Source organism: Tubulanus polymorphus, chromosome 1, assembly GCF_964204645.1.
Source record: "Tubulanus polymorphus chromosome 1, tnTubPoly1.2, whole genome shotgun sequence".
Classification (NCBI taxonomy): Eukaryota; Metazoa; Nemertea; class Palaeonemertea; order Tubulaniformes; family Tubulanidae; genus Tubulanus; species Tubulanus polymorphus.
In genome coordinates, this window is record NC_134025.1 from 11,490,073 (window position 1) to 11,513,306 (window position 23,234).

Consider the following 23,234-nt stretch of genomic DNA (forward strand, 5'->3'; position numbering starts at 1 on the left):
ATTATACAAGGGCTGCACCAGGCTTATTGGCTTAAGTTATGCACGGACCTCATCCATATTATTAAAGTTCAATACAGGATTTAAAGGTTTGAACTTCACGGTATTAAACACTGAATCTGTATCCACGCTACAGCAGCGATCTGGATCCGGTGGAATCACCTCCGTGCTTGCTAGGCCCGGTTTTTAAGTACGGTACTGAATAAGCCGCGAATTGGTCTTCGATATGAACACTTGGCGTAATGCTGAAATCATGGTATGAACAAATGCGCAATAATGGAGAATGATTTTATGAGGACTTCACACCAGGCTTATTGGCTTCAGTTATACACGGACCTCTTCAATACAGGATTTGAAAGTTTGAATAATGCACATTTTGCATTAAGGGTTAGAAAATAGTCAGAACTAATCTAATGCTGTGTGGATATAATTATAGAGATGGTGATTCAGGGAAGAGAAGCATATCTGTATTTATGAAAAATAGAATTTTCTCTTGGATTTGTACATGTAAGTCATCGATGCAGCCACCAGATATCGATTAGCTTTTACCATGGACGTATAAACTACGTCGCATGCTTCTACTTATTGGATGACTAGTCAGCAGTTAGGCAACGGTGCTCCGAATTGCAGTCATATAATGCAGTTATATTCCTTATGTCCTTATTGATTGTTTGACGCTGAAAAAACTGTTACGATAATGTTTGTATACACTGATACCTAGTATGCTTTATATGAGGGGTTCTGTCTTGAGTGGATCTGCACTACGTCATCACTATTGGCGTTTAAAAATAACAATTACGAATATGAATTTAGGCAATTAGATATATTTCACAAGTCATATTTTATTTTTGATAGATTCTAATAATTATAATTTTGATCGCTATATCGGGGCTATACTGGTTGCCGGTCAATTCAATTCAATTGTCGATATATTCATTCAAATCCGAAATATCTTTATTAATCCTTATTATATAATTTATGTAAAACCATTCACTTTTCATTTCACATTATATGTGTTATTTTTGAAGGCATCGATTAACTTCCTAGATATTTTCTTGTTTATAGTACTGTATTTGAAAGAAAACGTTTTAAGCCATTCAGTTAAAAACATCATTATCTTGGTAATGGATATATTTTGCATAAAGGACTCTAAAAGTAGGTTGATATGGGGAATGTTAGGCAACTGGGTCACTTTATCCGATCTGCCAAATGGGTGGGTACTGTGAGGGCTGAATTAGTAAAGTTTACCGTGGCAATTTATTAGAAATTGTGAAAATGACCCTTGTGTGAACGGGGCTGTAATTATCAGTCATATTGTGTCATCTGCAATAGAAGAGAAGCATAATCAGATTTCAAATAATATCTATTACAAGTGTAGTTGTGAGGGCAAGTAATCTTCTTGTCCATATGATGATCAATCGATAATAATGGCTTTTCGAGGCGTTGCCCTTTTCTTCGCCTATATGTATGATGCAAACAATTGTTTTGGCTGTGGACTGGATGAACCACTAAGCGGCAGTGCTAAGTAGCTGAACACATGCATGCAAACATATATCGAATATTCCAAAGACTTTTCAGAATAGAAACAATGCAATCGTCAACAGCGGCGTGAATTTCAGATATGAGCTGTCTTGATTCCATTAACAGCAATGAGGTCCTCCGCTTTGTTACACTTCCATGTGAAACCAGCCTTCGCAACACCCGGGCCCAATTCCACAGTTGTGAGCTTAAATCAGTTCATTTTCAATGAGTTAACTCCGCGTCAAATTTTAACTCTGCGGAACTGGATCCCAGCTCTCTTTTCATCTGGGGCCGGTTGCACAGTCGTGACTTAAGTCCAAAAGTGGTCTTAAATTTTAAGACTGGTCTTAAGTTGGTAGATTGGCTTTAGAACTAAGTTGGTCTTTGACTGGTCTTAAGTCTAAGCCATCACTATGCAACCAGCCCCTGTAGACTATCATCACCCTTAGCAGGTATTCGAACCTAATGGCATCGCTACACTCAGCCACGACACGAACCCCTGCCACACTAGACCGGGTGTGCAGGTTTGCCAGGCAAAAACTTGTGGCACCGATCAGATTGCCTATTGTATAATCGCTGAGACCAATTTCATGGAAGAACTATAAATGGGAAAACCCGGGCTCAATTAAAACAGGATATCAGCTGTTTGGCTTTACACAAATCCATTTCATTCGCAGCACAGCTTTCTTTTTTGTGTATGTTCAACTTTTTTAAGACATTTGTTGTAATTTTATTTTCTGTTCAGCCTCAATCATTTATATTATTATTTACTGAATAAATTTAGAATTGAATTGTTTGAGAGAGTGCATCCAACATAAATGCGACTACGACATTTCCAAATTCAATCATTCTCATTGCTTATCGTAGCAAATAATTGATAAATTCAGAGACATTCCCTAGGGGTGGTGCAGGCCAGAAGTTGTATCGAGTGTCGTTGTGGGTGGTAATTTCATATGTATACGTCATAAAATCATTGAATATGCATCAGGCCTATATGGAATATGCGTTAGAACAGCAGACTGTTAGCGAGAGTTTCATTAGCATCTCTGACACCGCGACAGATCTAGGTAATAGATTTGCATCATTATGCCGGTCCATTCACCAACATTCTAGGTTACTCGCAAAATCATTAAGTATATATTCACCAATTTATTTTGCTGTCGAATCTCTTGGCCAGTAAAACATCAAAAATACATAAAAAGGATCTTTCTCTTTATGTATTTCTGGTAACACGCATAGTTCATGATTATTTCAATGATCTTCATTAGGGTTTTTTGTTGAACGGATTAGAAAACCCGAATGTTAATGCTATTGTTATTCCTTTGATTATTATTATTATTATTATTATTATTATTATTATCATCGTGATAACACATTTTTCTCTTTTCTGAACAATTTTTACTGAAAGTAGATATTCTTTCATTAGCGCTCGTTCCAGAAATATCCTAACAATCGTTTAGAACTATAGATACTCAGAAGAATCAATCATCCCATTGTTGAGCCATAATATCATAAATTTGGTCGTACTGAATAGCCCGCCATTGTAGTGAATTATTGCACGTTCCTGCCATCATAGATAGATGGCAGCACCAATTTAATTCCGGATGATAGGTTAGGGCTAGACACTACGATCGGAAAAATCAATTCAATAAGGATTTATTGCTTCCAAGTAACAGAAAATAACGCTGGAAACCGGGTAAATTGCTGCTTTGCAGCTTTATTTGCATTAATTGTTTTATGTTTTGCTGTCTTTCAGGTAAAGGGTATCCAGTCGTAGGCTTCGACCCAACCCCGCCGAAATGGAGCCACACTTAAGGGTACGCCGGATAGTAGCGAAAGCATTTGCTTCGACGACGGCTCCGGTCACTTCGTCGTCCAGCGGTAACGCGACCACCACCGCGGAGAGTGGTGCGGACAAAGTGAGAGATGCGTTCAGGCGCGTTCTAGACAAGATTCCGTGTAAGTTTCAAAGTGCTGAAATAGATACCTCATCGTTTAACTGTGTTGTTTGTTTGATCATAGAAACTTGACTAAGGTCGTAAAGACGCAACATTTAAGTCTTGTTTAGACCAGGGAGGTGGGAAAGAACCTCCCCGCTCAGACTTATGCAGGACTTAGATTAGATTCTGTGCCTTTTGAGGTCAGTATTTTGGCATAGGCCTATTCTAAATTTTGAGTTCGGTTTGACTAGGAGAAGAAATATGAAGAGGGTCATTTTTAGGCCAGCCTTAGGCTGAGCCTATTACTATACAAATGGAGCGAATTTAAATGACATGGTTTCCAGAGCAAGGGCTCTTTGTCTGTGCAACTGAGCATATATTCATACAAATCATTCATTACAGCATTATCCATTCTCCAAACTCTACGTAGCTGAATTTTGAAAAAGGGCCTCGTTAAGATTTATATGAGCTTTTTCTCGAATATCTGATCGCAAAAATATTGGTTTTGAAAAGCCAATCAGAAAGCAAAGACTCCTCTATAATTTTGTTATGATTGGTGGTATCCCTTTAAAACACGTGCCGAGAGCGAAAGGGGGTTTGATTTTTCAAAAATAGGAAATCGAAGTACAGATACAGTTGTGTGATTTTAGGGCGGATTTACATTTCGTTTGTGATTTCGGTTAGAATTTGAACTAAATCGCATTTGTTTTATCCAGCCGTTGATAGATCCAGGGTCGCTTTAATCTATGACAAAAGTTACATTGTATTATTTCATTCGAATTTCTCCGCATGGAATTGATTACGATTTCAGCAGTTGGATGTATTTACTTATGGAGCGCTTTCCAACGTGTTTAAACACCATCGAATCAATATCTAATTATCGAAATAATTCGCTATGACGTTGTCGACTTTTTCGCGGTTGTGTTCAAGATCCACGAGGGACAGCCATGTCGATTTCTATTCGTATAGATTCGGTCTTTGATTCCTTCAGAAATTATTACGTTCACCGATGAAGATTGCCTTGAAAATTGGTCCAAAGTGGTATTGGAAAGCCATTAAATTCAGACCAACGATGCTATCTTGAACCCTGTCTATTGGAGTGGCATTTTCGTATCATTCTCGATAATCAAAAAGCAGATTCTAGGACCATTTTTATCAAATTGTCTGCTTGAAAGATTTAAGGTGCTACGTATAATATTTTTTCTATTGGGAAGATTGTGCATTGCTTCAGGGGGCATGAGATCATACCATAAAATGATTGTTTTATGATAGGCCTAGTCGAGTTTTCTAAATGTAGGGAGTATAATATATACTTTCTGGCTATAACTAGTTAATTCTGTTACAGATTTTGAATAAATAATCCTCGATACCTGATAAATGCTGTTATAAACAAACCTTCTTAATGTATTTCATAATTCTTCTATACAATAGTATAAACATTCGCGATTTGGCCCGGGCCAAATTGGCACGGATCAGACTCGAGCCAAATTTGGCCCGTGCCTAATTAGAGATCACGTTTAGACGCGAACAATTCACTTGATACTATACAATGCTCAAAAAAAGCGAAGTGGGTCATCTCCGGTACCAGTTGCAATTCAAACGCAATCATTTGTCTAGTGCTAAAATTTGGCTCGGGCCTGGTACAACATTTTTGGTCGGGCCAAACAGGCTCAGGCCCATTTGGCACCCGTTTGAACAGTTGTCCCAGGCCAAAAACGCTTGTGTGATCGCGGCTTATGACATGGCTGTATCGTTTTTCTAAGACCATCAGCCAAGCCCCAGCTGGCTATTACAAACAAAAAGGCCATTTTCGGACCAAAATGGGTCATTCTAGTTCTGAATTCTTCTATGGTCTCTAGCTGTGATTTGTCATATTACATTGAAATTTGAGATGGGTAAACCTAGAAGAGGGAAGGGATATATTTGGTGAGTTGTGTAGATAGGCCTAATGTATGAATTCGGTTACTTAGAATATCAGTTCACAGTTGAGCTAATTTGATGGCATAAGACCGAGTGCTCATTACCACATATGGCAGCGTTGCAGCTTACCATCGATTTGTTATACCGGTAGGTTTTACGGTATAGGTATATTAATAGTAATAGTTCATTGAGATTTTCTCATTGAAATACGTAGTATCGAATTCACTGAAATTGGAATTTCGTAGCATATGGCTAGCCGGTAGACACTCCTACTTTGATATTGAAAACAAATTCATCAGTAGTTAGTAAGAGATCTGAAAATATTGAAAGTAATGAATAATCTTAGATTATATGTACATGTTTTGATTTTATTGGTGTGCGAAGCGTGTGTGGATCACCATGTCGCGCCAATTGGAAAAAACTACTTCATGCTCATATTTGATGTTTAGTACCGTACATATCCTGCAATAATGTGATAATTTTACAAAATATAGTTAGGTTTAGATGAAATTTTGATTCTAGTCCACCATGTGACCGATACCAATTTCAAGTTTAAGCCCGTGACATGTTCTATGGTTGTGGTGTTTCAACTTTTTTGGGTTCTGTATAATGCTAACCGTTTATGTGAGCGTTGAATAGTGGAATGACACGTTATTTCCATATATATTCTAAAATTGCAGTGAGTTTCATGGTCATTGGCTTAACTGTTCACCAGAGGGCGTTGTGTATTGAAATTGTCATATGGTCCAGCACTTCCCATGAAGGACCCCTAGTTAACGATGCAACTATTTGCATTTGCCAAAGCTTTCAATCACTAATTCTAAGATCTTGTGATACTCATTTGATAATCTGATTGTTTTCAGTACCATTATGGGCTACTATAACGATCGCCGTAGTGGCTGTACTCCTGCTGTTATGCTGTTGCATCTGTATATGTAAGAAATGCTGCAAACGAAAACGAAAGGAAGGCAAAAAGGGCCTGAAAGGCGCCGTCGACTTGAAAAGTGTACAGATTCTAGGAAACTCGTACAAGGAAAAGGTAAGAAATAGTTGAACTAGGCCCAGTTATCAACGGTCAATATTCGCTCGACGGGAGTCCGGTACTAGGGAGACGTTTCGAACATTTCAAGTTCAGTAAAAAGTGAGAACTTCCTTCAAACCTCAAAAAATTAATTTCGGATAAACTTTTTGCTGCGTATATGCCTCACAACTTACCTTAAACATTCGTAGAAAGACTTTTCAAAATTAGCTTTGATATGACTGAATAAGATTCGAATGAGCGAGTATTTAATTTCGCTTTCATCAAATGCCTTCTATCGGGTTCATCGCACGTAGCTTGATATTATCAGCGGGAACATTGATCGGCTATGGTGAAATTATTACCCTAAGGGAAGTCACCAGGACTGTATAAGTTCGTACCCGGGTCATCATACATATGTAATAGTTCGTTTCATTCTGCCATCATCTATTAAATGAATATTTGAATGAATAAAAAATGTATAAACGAATGATAGATAGAATGTCTCAGATTCATGACACTGAGAGACCTTGCTGACTAAAGGCAGCCTTTGTGTCTGCGCTATGGCTGTTGGATAATTACCTTAAGGATTAATTATTCAATGATGAAAACGTTTTCGTATAAGGTGCAGCCGGACTTGGATGAGTTAGAAGTCAATATGGAAGGAGACGACGACAATGAAAGTACGAAGTCAGAAGTCAAACTCGGTAAACTGCAGTTCTCGATGGATTACGATTTCCAGAAGGGCGAGGTAATTACCAGACAGCGAATTTGAATCGAAAAGCGAATACACTACTGGGTATTGACAAATTCACGTCACCGGTACCTAGATCGAACTGTTGAACAATAAAATCGAATGAAAGTATCGTAAATGTGAATTGCAATGTCAATTAACCCTAAAAAAGCCAAATCACTAGATATGTATTACAGATATATCCCTTGTGCCAATTCGATTCTGCCAAAATTAAGAAACTCTACAGTCCCGATAAGAATAAGAAATGATGAGATGATCCTGCCTAACTGAACTTTCCGCATAGAAACCATATATCCAGGGTTGTACCTAGCATTTTAATTTTGGCGGGGGCAAAGAAACCCAAAAAGGGCAGTTCTATAGGATATAACAATAATATTTGCAAAAAAGGGCTTTTTTCCAAAAATTTCTGTGGGGAGCAAGTGCCCCCACCTGCCCTAAATACAGCCCTGATATGATATTTCGGCATCATTGTTAACTTGAAAAGAACAGTCGGATATTTTGCTATATCTTGGTTAGTGTTAGAAGTCTAAAGAAATTCTCAAAATGACCTGTGCAGAAGGATGCTAATGTTTGCTTACATACTAATGAATTGATGATGCAACTTTATTCCGGCCAATTTCTCTCCTACGTGTCATGTGGCACATTCTGGCCAATCTAGTTCTCAACATGTCTCGTGGCGTTGTTTTCAGTTGGCCGTCGGTGTTATCCAGGCGTCGGACCTGCCGGGTATGGACATGTCTGGTACATCTGATCCATACGTAAAAGTTTACATTCTGCCCGACAAAAAGAAGAAATTCGAGACTAAAGTTCACCGCAAAACGCTCAACCCAGTCTTCAACGAAACTTTCACGTTCAAGGTAATTAGAGTGACAAAGGATGCTATGCTTTTATATGCAGAGTTATCTATGCTGAAGTACTTTCATTAACTACTCTATCTCTTTGAATATGGACTTTTTGAATCCGTTCACTGCTCCTATCTTAAACCTGCCAGACTCTAGCACCAAGTACGCCACAAAAAGTACCCCAGCAACAAATTAACCTAGCGTGGGGGTGAAATTTTCAGGCGTACTTGTCGCTTGCGTCGTCGACACCGATATCTAACGTATTTGATCTTTTTGTCACAATGCGACAAGTACTCCGCAGTGTGCGTCTAAACACCAATCATGCGATGTTAGTTTCACATTTCACCTTCTTTCAATAGGTGGCGTACGCAGACATAGCGTCGAAAATATTGACGTTCGCCGTCTACGACTTTGATCGGTTCTCGAAACATGACCAGATCGGCCTGGTGAAGGTCCCGTTAAACTCGGTTGATTTGGGCCGCGTGATCGAAGAATGGAGAGACCTAACTAGTCCGGAAGCCGAAGGAGAAAAGGTTTGAACAACGGATATCTTTATTCTTGCACTACTAAAGACTTTAGAAAAATAGGAGATTTGAGGATGAATAAGTCGATCTTATTGTCAAAATCAATTGAGACCAGTAATAGGGTTTGACTTAGTTAATGATTAAGTTGGGAGTCTACTGGAAAATATCATTTCATCAAATGAATATCCCTGTAACAATAACTGAACCAAATTATTCCTGCTGTATTTGTATATATTCGTGCGCTCTAATTGTACCTTCTCATGACTATAAAAAGTGTTAATTGCATATCACATTTCATATTGAAACTGTCAATGAACATCTGTGAATTTCGTTCACACGTGAAAGTCATTCTCAAAAATCTGTAGTGGTATCATCAAAATACTAGTGAACATAATCTCGGTGGACCACTTCCACAGTTCTTAGCCCAATGTCGGAGTGGTTTAAGCCTCCAATAACTGGTCTCATCAATCCATTGATGGGATCAAATCCTGGTAATAGCAGAGATTTTTGGTCGATGCTTCTCTGATTTCACTTTTAAGAGGAAGAAAGAAACCTCGAGCTTACTAATAATGCTCCTCAGTGGGTAGAGGGATTTAAGAACAATTTTCTCGCCTAAAATCGACTCAATTAGTAAACTCGTAACTATTTACATGCTCAACTATCAAACTAGATCAGACTAGGTCTGGATGAGAAACCGATGCTATGCTAATCTTGTACAATTTAATTTAAAATTTGATTTTACATTTTTTGTAGGAGAACAAACTGGGCGACATTTGCTTCTCATTGCGATATGTACCCACGGCTGGCAAACTGACCGTTGTCATTCTCGAAGCGAAGAATCTCAAGAAAATGGACGTCGGAGGACTTTCAGGTGCGTCTCGCGATAGATAGATGTTCATCGGTGACTAAAATGCATATAACTAAAAATCTTTTCAGAATCCTTTTTAGAACGATGTTACATGGTAAAGCTTTCATCAAACAGAAATAACCCGAAATAACCGGTGCCTTGAACAGGCTAGAAGTATTCGTATTTGTTGTGGCCCTAGTGGATATTATATGTAATTCTGTAAAAGTTTTATCTTCGAGAAATTTACCGGGAATAAGGTCAATTAGCGTATATTTTATAACGTTACAGTGACAGGGCCGCCTTAAAGCTTCCATTAATACGAGAGTGCTGCAAACATCTCCTCAAATGATATATATGTATATATATATACTGTCAATGATTTTCAATACCGTAGCTCGGCATAGCCGAAAATAGAATATCGGATAAACGTTGTGCATTGCTGCATATTCACTAGACAATCCCTAATCAATCCGTATTCCCTTATAGTATGCTGTAGCCGTACAGTGTTCAGTACACATGCGCGGCCAATATTACAGCAGTGCAATGATGACGTCAATGACATCAATTAGATCACTAGGCAGAGACCTCCTGTGGTGAATATGGGAATTAAACCCATTGGCGTTTCGTCAATCTGAAGCTTAGCAGTTTACCATGAGCGGTATGCGCGCGCGCACGTAGAGCACTTTAGCGCATTTCGCGGCTAATTGACTCATTAAATATTTGTCTACGAACATTCGAATGGAAATTTGCCGAACAGCTTTTATGCGCACGAGCTTTCCAATAGATTAGCTATCAATATTTAAACGGAAAAAAGGGCCCGAATCCGTTTTACGCGTGGTATTGTTCATAATATTTATTAGGTATTGCTGTGATGATTTAATTTCAACCGTCAGAGAATCGAATTCGTTCCGAAAATATCATAATCAGTATACGAGGGAAATTTGGGTTGATGATAGATTCAAATTAATCTATATTGAATTTGATGACCTCGTTAAGCCCGTGACAGACTAGGGGAATTTGATGAGCGAATTTACTCCGCGAATGAATTTTCAATAATTGCAAAAATGAAATTCGCTATTTTACCCGAATTTTGATTGTTGAAGATTACCAAATTTGTCGAGTTTGTCGCCTTCGCAGAATAAATTCAGCGAAAAGAATATATACTAAATCACGTGATCATTTGATTAGCGATCTATCTTCGCACCAAATTCAATCGTGCAACTAATGAATTGCCGAAGAAATTCGACTTGTCTTGTCACGAGCGTTACAACAGGTTTTAAGATTTCTTGTCCAAATGATACTTGTTTGTTATTTTCGATATGTTATTTCATTCAATATGCTATTTCGATTTCTGACTATGATTTCATCCTAATATCGATCAGATTTTTTATGACGTCGCTTTCGCCGCGACATATCCTCCATTTCGTTTTTGAAAGTGTTTCTCATCTTCTTCTTTTCCGATAGCGACGAAACATCGATTACCTTTTTTTCGAGCGCACCATCGAGTATATCGCGTCAAGTTATCCTACCGTAGGCAGATTACGTTCAGATTGTGGGTTGAATTCGGAAACACCCGACGCATGATCGGTTTAAATGGCCTTACATTCGGGGGCCAAGTTTCACAGTTCTGAGTTAAAGACTTGACGCGGAGGTAACTCAAATGAACTAACCGTAAGTCTGTCACACCTCTCCGTGCCACTTTTCGTGACTTCATTAATAATCAGCTTATCGGTGTTTATTATGCATCAGTTTGTTCAGTAAGGATTTTGCATTCAGAAATCAACTATGATTTCGCATAAACTTGTTTTTGCTTTCATCCATCAGCAATTGTTTACCTAAAATACGCTCGCGTAATGCTGATGAACGGCTTCCACGGCCCGTAAGGTGGACGCCGCCTACTGTGTTTTTTATGCAAATGAATAAGTGATGACGTCATAGCAACGTCTCCGAGCATCCACCGAACAGTTTTTTCAGCATTACACGCTATCGCTGATTACTGAAGACAAAAACAACTTCCGGAAAAATCATAGTTAATTTCTGAATGCAAAATCCTTACTGAATAAACTAATGAATAATATACACAGATCAACTGATTATTAACGAAATTACGGATAAAAACATCACACGGAGAGGAGGTGTGACAGACAGCATGCACACCCGTGTGAATTTTTTGCTTGATCGTGACGGCGAATTTATACGCCCAATAATGAACGGGCACACGTAGTGATCAATATCGATATTCAGACAGTGTAGACGCTGCTTATCGTAGCCATTTTAACAAATCACATGATATCGACAATGCATTCTATTGGTTGATGAAAATCAATCAAGTTGAGTTCGGGCAGATGAGTAAATTTGCGAGCGATAAGTTCACTGACATGAATAATCGGCTGAAAATATCGAACGTGTTTGAAAAATGCGCTTGTGTACCCGCTCTACCTTTAACTCAGAGTTGATCTTAACTCGCAACTGTGGAACTGGATCCAAGTGTTTTGGCGATGGTTTCGGGAGGTGTTTTTCTCCTTTTCTTTAGTTTTTCATACCATGCAAAATGTAAAATGAATTAATTTTCATAGGTACATTTTTTTTTCAAACACAAGTCACCATATTCCAGCGGTGTTGCACTTGAAAATACATATATGTATATATTCATATAATATCTTTATCCATTTCAATTTCATAAACAGGTAGAATTGAAGGTCGACATCATTTAACCATATAACCATGAATGTTGTTAGTCTCTTTTTAAGTTATGTTTTCAGCAGGTCAAATCTCGAATTGAATTAAGCCGGCTGAACATAAATTTCAGGTTAGATATATATAGAATTGGTGATCTCTAATTGATTTGGTACTGTTTTATGGAAAATGGATTTATCTACGATGCTTATGCGTGTGGATATATCGCAAAGCTGCTTTATAGTTCTTTTCGAGGTTATTGACCGTGCGGAGACATGAACTTATTGTTATTATTCTCAGGAGCGAATCCAGCGGGTTGATGAAATTTCCCCGAAGCAAATTCCCCAAAAGGAGATTTGCCATTTATCTGAAGGCATTTTATTTTATAAATATATCTCTGAAAATGGCAGATTCTGTAAAAGAAAGGCACAATTTTTTTATGGAATTCCGAAAACGAGTGCCAATATTTTTTTCCTGTCCAAAGGGCAAAACTGCCAGAACTGCCCTTTTTAATGAATATGGTTTGCCCAAAACGAAATTTTGGTATGACCCTGAAAAATTGCCGCTGGATCTGACCCTGATTTTACATTCGACAGAAAACCACTGCTTTGAATTGCCTTTGTCTTTTATGACAAAAATTCAGATTGTTTGCGTGTTAGAATAACTTAGTCGCTTATTACACATTTACTATATTCACATTTCGTTTTTAGAGATGAAATTTAGATCAGTCTTTGCACGTATGCGATGCTATTCACGATTATGTGAAACACCAGGTCTGCAACAGTGGGGCTCGGAATGATAGTTTGGTCTCTTTGAGGGTCGATGAATCCTTGCAAGGGAAGAAATACACCATGCATTGCAAAATACAGGACCTGTTACCAAATTTTCATATTAGTTAGGTTAGATTAGTTCATTACCAATGTTTTATCCTAGACATGAAGTATACAGACTGCTAAGCAGCATATGAAAGATTCACAGAGAAATACACATCAAATTGCCATCTTGCCGTTATCAATATATGATTAAAGTTACAAATAATGCTATATTTCGAAGAACCATTAATTGTCGGGATATTTTGTGATTCGCTAATAATCTGATCGTAATGATGTACATCTAGGCTATTACTTATTCTCTTTACATTGATTTTGAAAAAAGATCTTTTGAAAACCCCACTCGAAAAAGACAGCAAATCTGGATGCAAATTTAATGCAGATAAGAAGATCTTTCAATCACTAATAAATTAGTACCATTATCTGTTTGTTAATTACTTTCTCATCAAGGGCTGGTTAACCGGCCGGTGTAGAATTTAACCCTATAATCGATAAAATACTTCACTTTGGACCAATGCATTGTGAAAACACTCCATTTAATGATTTGACATTTTTGGCCAAAGACATTGATTCTACAATAATAGACTATAGTATAATGTTAGAAGTATTATGTTTTCCCCAAAGTACACTAGCGCCACCCTGGTGGTGCACTTAAGTGACTTGTCCTATTAGATAGTTGATCCGAAAAATTTCCATACATGTGAGCTCAGTACGGAGACCATAACAACATTCGCTCTTGTCATCATTTTCCTTTTGCAGACCAGAAAAAGGCTTGATTCAATTGTATTTTCATTTATCTTCAATCATTCTTCTTTATTTGTATTACAGCAGACTCTACGGCAAAATGTTCTGTAGTCTTGCAATGAAATCTGCAATATATTCTTGATAAATCTGGCAGTGGAGTCTACTGTACACATAAGCGATTTTTTTTGTTGAAATATAAACATTCAACCATACGTTTATAAACATATATATATATATATATATATATATGCACAATATGATGTACTATTATTATTATTATTATCATTATGATTTTCTGTTGTTCCGTGAGTGTAGATCCTTATGTGAAATTAGCACTGTATCAGGGTACGAAACGTTTGAAGAAGAAGAAAACGACCATAAAGAAACGTACGCTGAATCCGTACTACAATGAATCTTTTACATTCGAGGTTCCATTCGAACAAATTCAGGTATACACGACGCGCACTCTATTTATATATATATTCGTATACGTAACATCGGCTCGTCCGTCTGGCCGCGACCGATATCGTTGTCGAACACGTGGCGACTACGATGTTGCGCATTTTCTTCACGGAATGGCTGCTTTTACTGGGACGCAAACTGGTTCTTTTTTAAACATCGTAAAAAACCAAGCTGACCATGCTTTTTTTAACGAATCTGAACGTGTTTTCGGAATGATCACTCGATGCTCACGCTTAGCGTCGGCGAAAATGGTTTTTTGGATCCGAATCTTTCAGCGCGAATTCAGAATGTTGCCTACTTCTTGCAATACCATCTGCTGAAAATATTTTGACAGTCCATTTTGAATAAACAACCATTTATCGTCGGGACAGGCGTGAGAAATGCGTGATCGGTCTGGAAATGTGACGGTGTTGGCTCATGATAAACTGTTTTTTCTAACCCCCACCTTTTCAAATTTTTGCATGGTACATTATTATTATTATCATCATCATCATTACGTATCATAATCAATGGGTTTTTTGGTATTTTGATTTTCACGTGGTGTTCGGATTTTTTCTCGGGGGGCATACGAGAAGCCCCACCACCGTCGTCGTCATCATTGTTGTCAGCGACGAACAAGCCGCGGCGATGACTTGTTCCGTCTCTTTTTTTTAAATCCCCGCCGTCCGAATCATCAACGCGTGTCGTTTGATATCATCTCTTTTTTCTTCTACCTCTCTCTCTCTATCGCTGTCTCTAGATCCCTATGTTAAACTATCTTTGATGCTTAACGGAAAGCGCATCAAGAAGAAGAAAACGACTATTAAGAAGTGTACGCTGAACCCGTACTATAACGAATCGTTTTCGTTCGAGGTTCCGTTCGAACAGATTCAGGTATTCAAGCTCTATACGCTAGACATACATGTCGTGTATTTGTGTCGATGTGTTGCCTGCAGTATAGCTATCAATGTATAAACGTTTGATAGTTTTTTTTTTCTCTTTTTTTTCGTCACCATTGTTGTTCGTTCATCGTCTAGTTTGCTAGCGTATATCGATGTATTCCCAAACTACTCGCTATCTATCGCATTATTTGTCAATGTTTAGATACGTACGTACTTATCGTCTGTATTTGATCGAAAAATGAAACTCGACTGCCCTTTCGAGGGTACCAACCATGCTTAACAGTAGAAGATGAACGAGGTACTGGATCTGATTTTTGGTACCGGTGTCACAAAGTTATAATTATTGATTTCAATTGTTGAGGTCATCATCAGGAAAATTATGGAACAGTTGTCATTATAATACTGCCACCCCAAATGTGTTGGGTTAGAATCCTGACTTAAGATGGTTAGTCCTTTGACGCGAGCCAATCTGGTAGAATAGGTACGGAGATCAACCTAAGGGTGAAATTTCACATGTTGAAGATTTAGTGTCATGGTTGTAGATGTAAAGTTTCGAAATGATAGAATGATAAAAAAATTTTCCCCTCGGGTCAGTCTGATCATTGACGCTAAGATGAAAAAAGTTGTAGTTTATGGTAGCAATTCAATGATACCCTTGTCATTATGTTTAGTCATTGAATATGTTGCATGGCAGCAAGAAATGTACTTTGATTAATATTACCTATTGCCAGGTGGGGTTAAATTCCATCTGCCCCGGCCTCAGACTGTGTGATGAACCTCCTGACCAACCACCCCCCTCCCACACCTTCCCACACCGTCCCACCCATTGTTGTTTAGTATATATACATAGATTAGTCAAAATACTATTCGTATAGACTTTACTTTTCAATCGAAGAATAAGATTGCTGGATGGTTATTACTAACAAATTTTGCACAGTTGCTAGTTAGACAAAAAACACTGCACATATAGTTAGTTAGTAGATAACAGGTAGATTCTAACATAGGTTAAACACTGTCACTCGCGTTTGCACCAGTTTTCCCTTCCTCTAAAAAAGCTAAAAATGATAGTGCAGTATGAATTCATATACACCAAGTTTCCTCTTGAACTGCAGTATATATAATATTGTTAATCAACCTCGCATTTACTTTGTGAAAGAAGTTGTAAGTAAATACTTTCAAATTTTATCAAAATTTTTACCTATATATTCTACACACATATATATATATATATATATATTTATACTAGAAATTATATTTTTCCAATATCAATTGGCCTACAGTAATTGCTTTAATTGTCGGCTCATGTGATATACCAAATTTTAATTTTGATGCCAAATCCTGACCTTGAAATGAAGGTCACTGGTGCGAGAGAGCAAGATGCTTAAGCGCATTGCCTCCTCAAATGATTTCAAAAGAATAATCTACGGTATACGCTTGACTACGAAACAAAATTGTAATAAAAAGTTAAAACAAAAATGATATGCTTTGATGAAGAACATTAAGAATGTCCCCCTTCAAATTTCCAATTCAAGATTCGGAAAAAAACAAAATTTATAGGGTTTTCTCCGATGATTGAACATAATATGTACGCATGAACAAACAAACTAACATTTTCGTAAAATTTTCAATTTGTAGAAAGTAACGCTAATCATCACGGTCGTCGACTATGATCGAATCGGCACATCAGAACCAATCGGACGCATCGTGCTCGGGTGCAACTCGTCAGGAACGGAACTGCGGCATTGGAGCGACATGTTGGCCAATCCACGACGGCCGATCGCGCAGTGGCACACGCTACAAGAAATGCCGGAGAAAAGCTAAATTCAACCGGGCGACGTCACCATCGGCCATCTTGTCGTCAGCGTTGGCATTGAGGTCACGACGATACATACTTTACCGGCCTGTGCGTGTGTGCGTACGTTGAATTTTACGCCTACTTAATCAAACATGTGTATTATTTACAACACACAAAAGTCAAAACCGTGTAAAACCATAAAAATACCGTTTGTCTCATTCTTCTATGATAATCAAATATTACACACCAAAAAAAAAAGTAAATCATGTTGACTATGATTTACTTACCTTCAACCCTTTGCCTACAGTCCGCTATTCGTTTTGCACCGACTTCTACACTGGCAGTGTAAAGGTTAAAACGCTATCGATGTCTATGACTTTGAAAAATGGCAGTAGAGGGCTGTTGTCTTGCGAGATACTGTATTGTGGCATTCCCTGGTATTTGCGTTTGATGACGACAAGCCAAGGCAAGTAACATCTTCCTGAAACCACCGACCGAAGACGCGACGCAATGATAGTATTTACGTACTCCAGTCAGTTGGATACCATGTTGAAAACGCAGTTTCAATTGTCACTACCACGTCGGTTGTGCCCTTGAAGCCGAAGCCGCTATTGAGGTGCTCGTATATATTATCATGGTAATAAAACTAGGTTTTACCGCTTGCGAATGGTTATGCTTAGCGTTAAGTAATGATGCCTTCATTAAAGTCATTAGAAATTGAGAAGAAATTTCAAGCGAACACGCGGGCAAAGGGTTGACGGCGGCGTTCTTTTTGTCATATGTTAAGTGCGTGTATCTGTAATGAGATTATCGATAATGTTGGTGATTACAAAAAAAGAAATCATGTAAACATTCTCTGGTAACTAATGTGGTAGTCGGTGAATGTATCTGTAATAATATGAATAATCGTCAATTAATTCATTGCCATTATTAATCTGATTCTAGTCAGGAGGATGATTGGAGAATCGCGTAATATAATCGGAGATGATTATCGATGCGAAACGTGTATGCGTTAATATGTGTATGAAAATAAGGCCAGCACTAGCACTGGTGGCCTCTTTCTAATCTAATCAAACTACTACTGGTTTTTTTTTCAGTAATTATTCAGTGCATTTCAAAAACTCTGTAGCGCCACTAATCTTTCGACTTGTTACGTAAACAAGATATTTGCAATCGCGTACAATGCAGTGGCGTTGGAAGTGCAGCGGCAACTGACTGAATGACGTTTTTCTTCTATCAATGCCACATTTTTGGCGAAAATCGAAGTAAATTCGCCATGTCAACATTTAGAACGTGTCAAAAATTGGCAATCGGCCGCGGCAATGAAAAATTGCTTCCAACGCACCTGCAATGCAAAACGTCTTTAAAGCTACGTCTACACAGAGAGTCAGGCTTATAGCAGCTGTATGTATATGTTCACGCGAAATGACTTTGACGAGGGAAACCTCTTATATCAATGCTGGCTATTACTAGAGGTTGGTGTATCTTTATGTTAACTCGAGTTTATCGACTCCGTGCAGATGTGGTTTATGTGAGACAGGTCGGGATGATTTTGAACGATTATGTTGAAAATTTCGGATCGAAAACCATCCGTAACATTTGAACTTTATTACTATGTTTTAATGCACTCCTCAGCGTACCTAAGAATACCTCCTTTTCTGAATTGCATTTCATCCTTAGTGTACCGCCAAGCTTTCCAGTTTAGCGGTGGGCATCTAAATTCTTGTGGATAGGTATTAACGCCTGTGAATATGCTGCTATTTGAATTTTTCAGTTATTAGCATACGCAGCGCTTAAAATCCCGATCAGTTGAATCCGGATTTTGATCTAATCTTGATACTATTAAGAGTCCACTTATTGATAAGATAGAAATTTTGATCTGGATTTCTCGCAAACTGGATTAATTTCACTGGACCCAAACAATCCGTATTGAGCGGACCATGGTTTCTCATTGTTACCGTGGAAATACAAATTGACTTACGATTCAATCTGATTTCTGGGTTAAAGCATGGACTGCAAGGGACGTGGCACAAAAAAGTCACCTTCAATCTCGACAGCTACAGGATTTTGTGTTTGAGAGTCCTGGGTTAAAGTTAGTAACTGTCTATATATAAAACCAGTACTTGGTTTGTAGAATTTCTTCACACGTTTTCATAGGCGCTTAGGTGGTCTTGTTACTTCAATGATTTGACCATTGTAAATTTACGAAAATCAAATGCATATCTATCGAGTTTAGGTATGACAAAACCAATCGATCAAAATTTCCTTCGAAAAACATCTAGTTTGAAAACCGATGTATGTGAATAATAGTCATCGAACCAGAGTTACCAGTATTCTCTCCTTGTTAAAGGGGGAGTACTTTTTGAGGGGATTCAGGGATAGTAATATCTAGCCCATCGTTGAAGCAGTCTCGTTGTATGCCATGATGAAATAAATGCTCTCGTGAACAAACGAACGAAATGTTGAACAAATTTTCTGATGATAACCCACCTTCAAAACTAATAATGCTTAGAGAATTTCAGGTGATATGTATAAAGTATGATGAAGTTTGTTAATTTGGTATGGAAACGTGTCAAAGAAAATGTCAATTCGATAAGTTGATCACTGCAAGTTAAACTGAATAGCATGTTTTTTACAATCTGGACAAATGATATATGAAGTTGGCCTTTCCTTTTGTAGCCATTATATGGAAAACTTACTGTAATTTTTCCATGTAATGCCAACATGCCAGAATTGCCTCTACCACTTACAGCATTTTTCGAGAACATTACCCATGATCTGAAGGGATATAGTTCATTTGCTCTTGAGATATGAAATTGAACATGCCTATTTCACTCAGATATACGCAGTGACCCCAGTAGAATTGACATTCCTCGCGACAACCGTAGAAAATATTCCACGATGTAAATATAGTGATAATACACGATTTTATTTTTTTTGCCACTACCGCCACCGCGAGCAAGACGCGTTTCAGCAAATTTCGACTTTAACGACCACCTCCCACTTAAATTTGCGCGAAGTTGAACCAGTACATCGTACGATTATCGTGTATACATTCCAGTGGCTTCGAAAAATATCGCCTCTTTCCACCGGGTGAGGCACGCGTTCATGAAATATCGAATAATGATTACTGTTATAAGCATATTGTATATTCTGTATAAATAAATGGATATTTGTATATGTATATATATAAATTTATATCTGTACGTCGAGAATAAATTTATGTATATGCATGTATGTTATATATATATTAACATAATATATTAGTATAACGCAAGTGGACTGCTCACCGTAAGTTGTGACTAGGTTAAGAAGAACCCACATCACAGCCTTTTTTAAACTTCCGCGTACGCGAAAAATACTATCATCCTCCCTCGAACATGCCTCGTCTATTTTAGCATAAATGTTATTCAGTGCGGTTTCAATATTTTCAGCATTGGGTTTGTTTTGGACAAAACTTGATTTATCGCAAACATTGCAGAGTTAAGCTATGGTTCAGAGTCGGGTCTTGCCGCCGTGAAAATAGTTAAGGCTTAAATCAAATGTAACCATAGTTCAAGCTTTTATTCACTCTCCGATTGGAATTTCGAACTTAACGTTAAATCCATCCTTTCATCCATCGAACAGAGTTTGCAGATAACCATCCATATGACTGACAATAGAGCTACTATTGTTCCAGGTATAACACAAATTGCCTACGAATATATGCATATACATATAAATATCTATATAAATGGTAAAATGAACGTACTTAGTAATACCAGGGATGCAAAATGCCCAGGAAATCTAACTACTCATAAAGGTCACAAAATAATGATTTAATTTATTTTGTATTCCGCAAATATTATAAGCCAACGGCTTAAGTGTGTCTACATATTTCAATGTTAATTAGCTTTTCCATATTTGCATTTGGTAGCGGCCACAAAAAAAAAATTCGTACTATCGATATCTTAGTGATTAAATAAGTAGTTGAATCATTCCATGTTTAGAAAGTCTAGGAGTTGAAAATAGAACTCGAATCGGGTCCAAGCTCATCTTTTCTACAAATGATGTGGCAAATTAGGCTGGCTGGTCCATATTCTGATATCTCGATGTTGAAAATTTGCCAACCTAGATTTTGTTGTATATATGTGTAACTGAAGAAAAGTTTTATCCTTCAAACCGAAAACCTGAGCCTTGAATGATAATTGGTCCCAAACCGTCGATAACCGTGATAATGGTGTTGGCAAGTGAAAAAAAAATAGATACGTATCTGAAATGAACCCAGAAAACCTAGCTCAATGTTATGGTAGTTGTACACACCGGAATTTGAATTAGTTCTTTTATGGCGCGGTAAAGCCAAAGGTGAAAAAGTATCTCTTATTCTCAACTCAACTCTGAATATTCGTGGAACACTGATTGTGATGGCTGACTTTTTTGTCTTTCTCTGCAAACCATAGCCAGGTTTCGATTGTATCTGTATCTGTAATTATTAGGCTGCTTGTGGTCCTTATGAGGATCAGTGGCAGCCGCGGTGGTTGCACGAGCGGGTCGATGGCAGCTTTAAACTGCTCGGCCGACTCTTGACTGGACGAGTGCTTCCTCGAGGTTATTCCAGTCGATAACGGTTCGCACAAAAAAAGAATGTTCGATTGGTCTCTAGTGATTCTGGAATACTCTTCTAGTGCGTTTCGACCGGAATAAACCGCGCCAACTCTGGAATGAAATAAACTTGATAGAAGGCCGCTTGAGAGTTCGTAATCGCGGATACGTTCAACCAATCGAAACCTGCCAAATACTTCGAATTTGCCTCTGTCGCGTATGACTTCCAATTTCTTGCCGTTTCCTGGATTTCCGACTATGAATATAATGTAGTAACCCGTCATATTATTACATATCATAACTAACAATACATAGCGCCTGAAACGCTCATTAAAAAATCAAAGCAATAAAAGTTATCGCAGCCGGTCGTAAAGAGCAGTCAATGTGTGTACGAATATTTATGTGGGTTCTTCTTCACGGGAAAGATATCGAGTCGAGAATATGTATAATACCGTATTGTAGAATATAGCGCATTTGAATGACGCCGAGTTTTATTCCTCGTTGATATAATTATGATTATTATTATGATTATTATAACGATTATTATCATTATGTTATATGTAAGATGCTTTTATTCCGATGATGTGTTGAGGATATAATTGTTATGAAACCGACGCCGAGTTCATTGTTACGACTTTTGTTTTTAAGTAAAATGTGATATATATATATATATATATATTTAAGAAAAAAATAAGAAGATAATTCCTGTTCTAGTTATAAGGGAGGCTTCTGAATAAAACTTATATATACGTAGATGAATTATTAAGCGGGAAGCTTTATTTTGAAGTTGTACTACGATGTATATGCCCCAGTGGTTCATCCTCCCCCGGCAGGGATTCGAACCTGATGGCATCGAGATTGCCACGGCACGAAACCCTGCCATAATCGACCGTGTGTGCAGATACATGCGCAGTTCAGATGATGTGATTTTTAGCCAATCAAAAATCCCGTTTTATTTTAGCCCGGGTTTTCCCATTTATAGTTCTTCCTTGAAATTTGCCTCAACGATTATACAACGAGCAATCTGATTGGTGCCGCCAGTTTTCGTTCGGAAAGCTGCGCATGTACCTGCGCACCCGGTCTACTGATGCAGGGGTTCGTGCCGTGGCTGAGTGTAGCGATGCCATCAGGTTCGAGTCCCTGCAGAGGGAGGATGCAGTGGTTGTGTAGCCCCGGTGTATGGTCGTATAAAGCACTTTCAAAAAAAAAATACCCGCTGGTTAGGAATTGTCGATCGATTTGGTTATTATTGAATAAAGCATAAATGTGATGATGCTAAATTGATTTGTTTTCCTGGCAGCCAGACGAACGAACGAACGAACTTTTGCTTCTTTTCTGGATATTGCGAAATTCCAATCAGAATGCACCACTACTATGGAATGTAACGAATAAAACACATAGTGAAAAAATACTGTACAAATATATCTTATTAAGTGTTAATAAACTTGTTGTCTTAGTCTAAAATGATGTTTAGTTTAGTTTGTTTTGGAATCTGATTTCCGTCGCTCGAAAAAGAATGTTGTTCTTGGAAAAGAAGTTGCCAGTTAAAAAGATGACTGAGGCCACTATGATTAAGCCGACAATACAGAACAATTCCAATGATTTATTCCCTTATAAATCTTTGCGGTGAAATTATGACGATTTCGATGATGAAAAAACGTCAAATATACAAATATTCTTAACTCGCTTAATCCGGGTCGGCTTATTCTGGATTTTGGTCTAATCCCGACACTATTTGCAGCCCATTCGTTCATTATTATATAAGAAAATTACTTTGGTCCGGATTTCCCGTAAACCAGATGAAACGTGTTGGTCCCAAACGACCCGAATTAAGCCGATTCTACTATATAGTCAAATTCATCGTTATAGATGGGACGATCATAATGTTGACGACTTATCCAA

At 37.9% G+C, this 23,234-nt stretch overlaps 1 protein-coding gene across 5 annotated transcripts in view; it reads left to right on the top strand.

Annotated features, from left to right (window-relative positions):
* Positions 1-22,010, top strand: part of LOC141913401 (synaptotagmin-1-like) — a 42,427-nt gene extending 20,417 nt beyond the window's left edge. For 4 of the 5 annotated variants that reach the window (XM_074804934.1, XM_074804942.1, XM_074804925.1 and 1 more), the window contains 8 exons: positions 3,275-3,477; positions 6,242-6,417; positions 7,022-7,147; positions 7,840-8,007; positions 8,352-8,525; positions 9,270-9,387; positions 13,929-14,062; positions 16,592-22,010. In XM_074804934.1, the coding sequence (XP_074661035.1) occupies positions 3,318-3,477; positions 6,242-6,417; positions 7,022-7,147; positions 7,840-8,007; positions 8,352-8,525; positions 9,270-9,387; positions 13,929-14,062; positions 16,592-16,777 (1,242 nt within the window). In that variant the 5' untranslated portion in view covers positions 3,275-3,317 and the 3' untranslated portion in view covers positions 16,778-22,010. Of the gene's footprint in view, positions 1-3,274; positions 3,478-6,241; positions 6,418-7,021; positions 7,148-7,839; positions 8,008-8,351; positions 8,526-9,269; positions 9,388-13,928; positions 14,063-14,814; positions 14,949-16,591 lie in introns of all 5 variants that reach the window. The other variant, XM_074804951.1, reaches the window with a different exon arrangement.
* Positions 22,011-23,234: the final 1,224 nt, after the last annotated feature.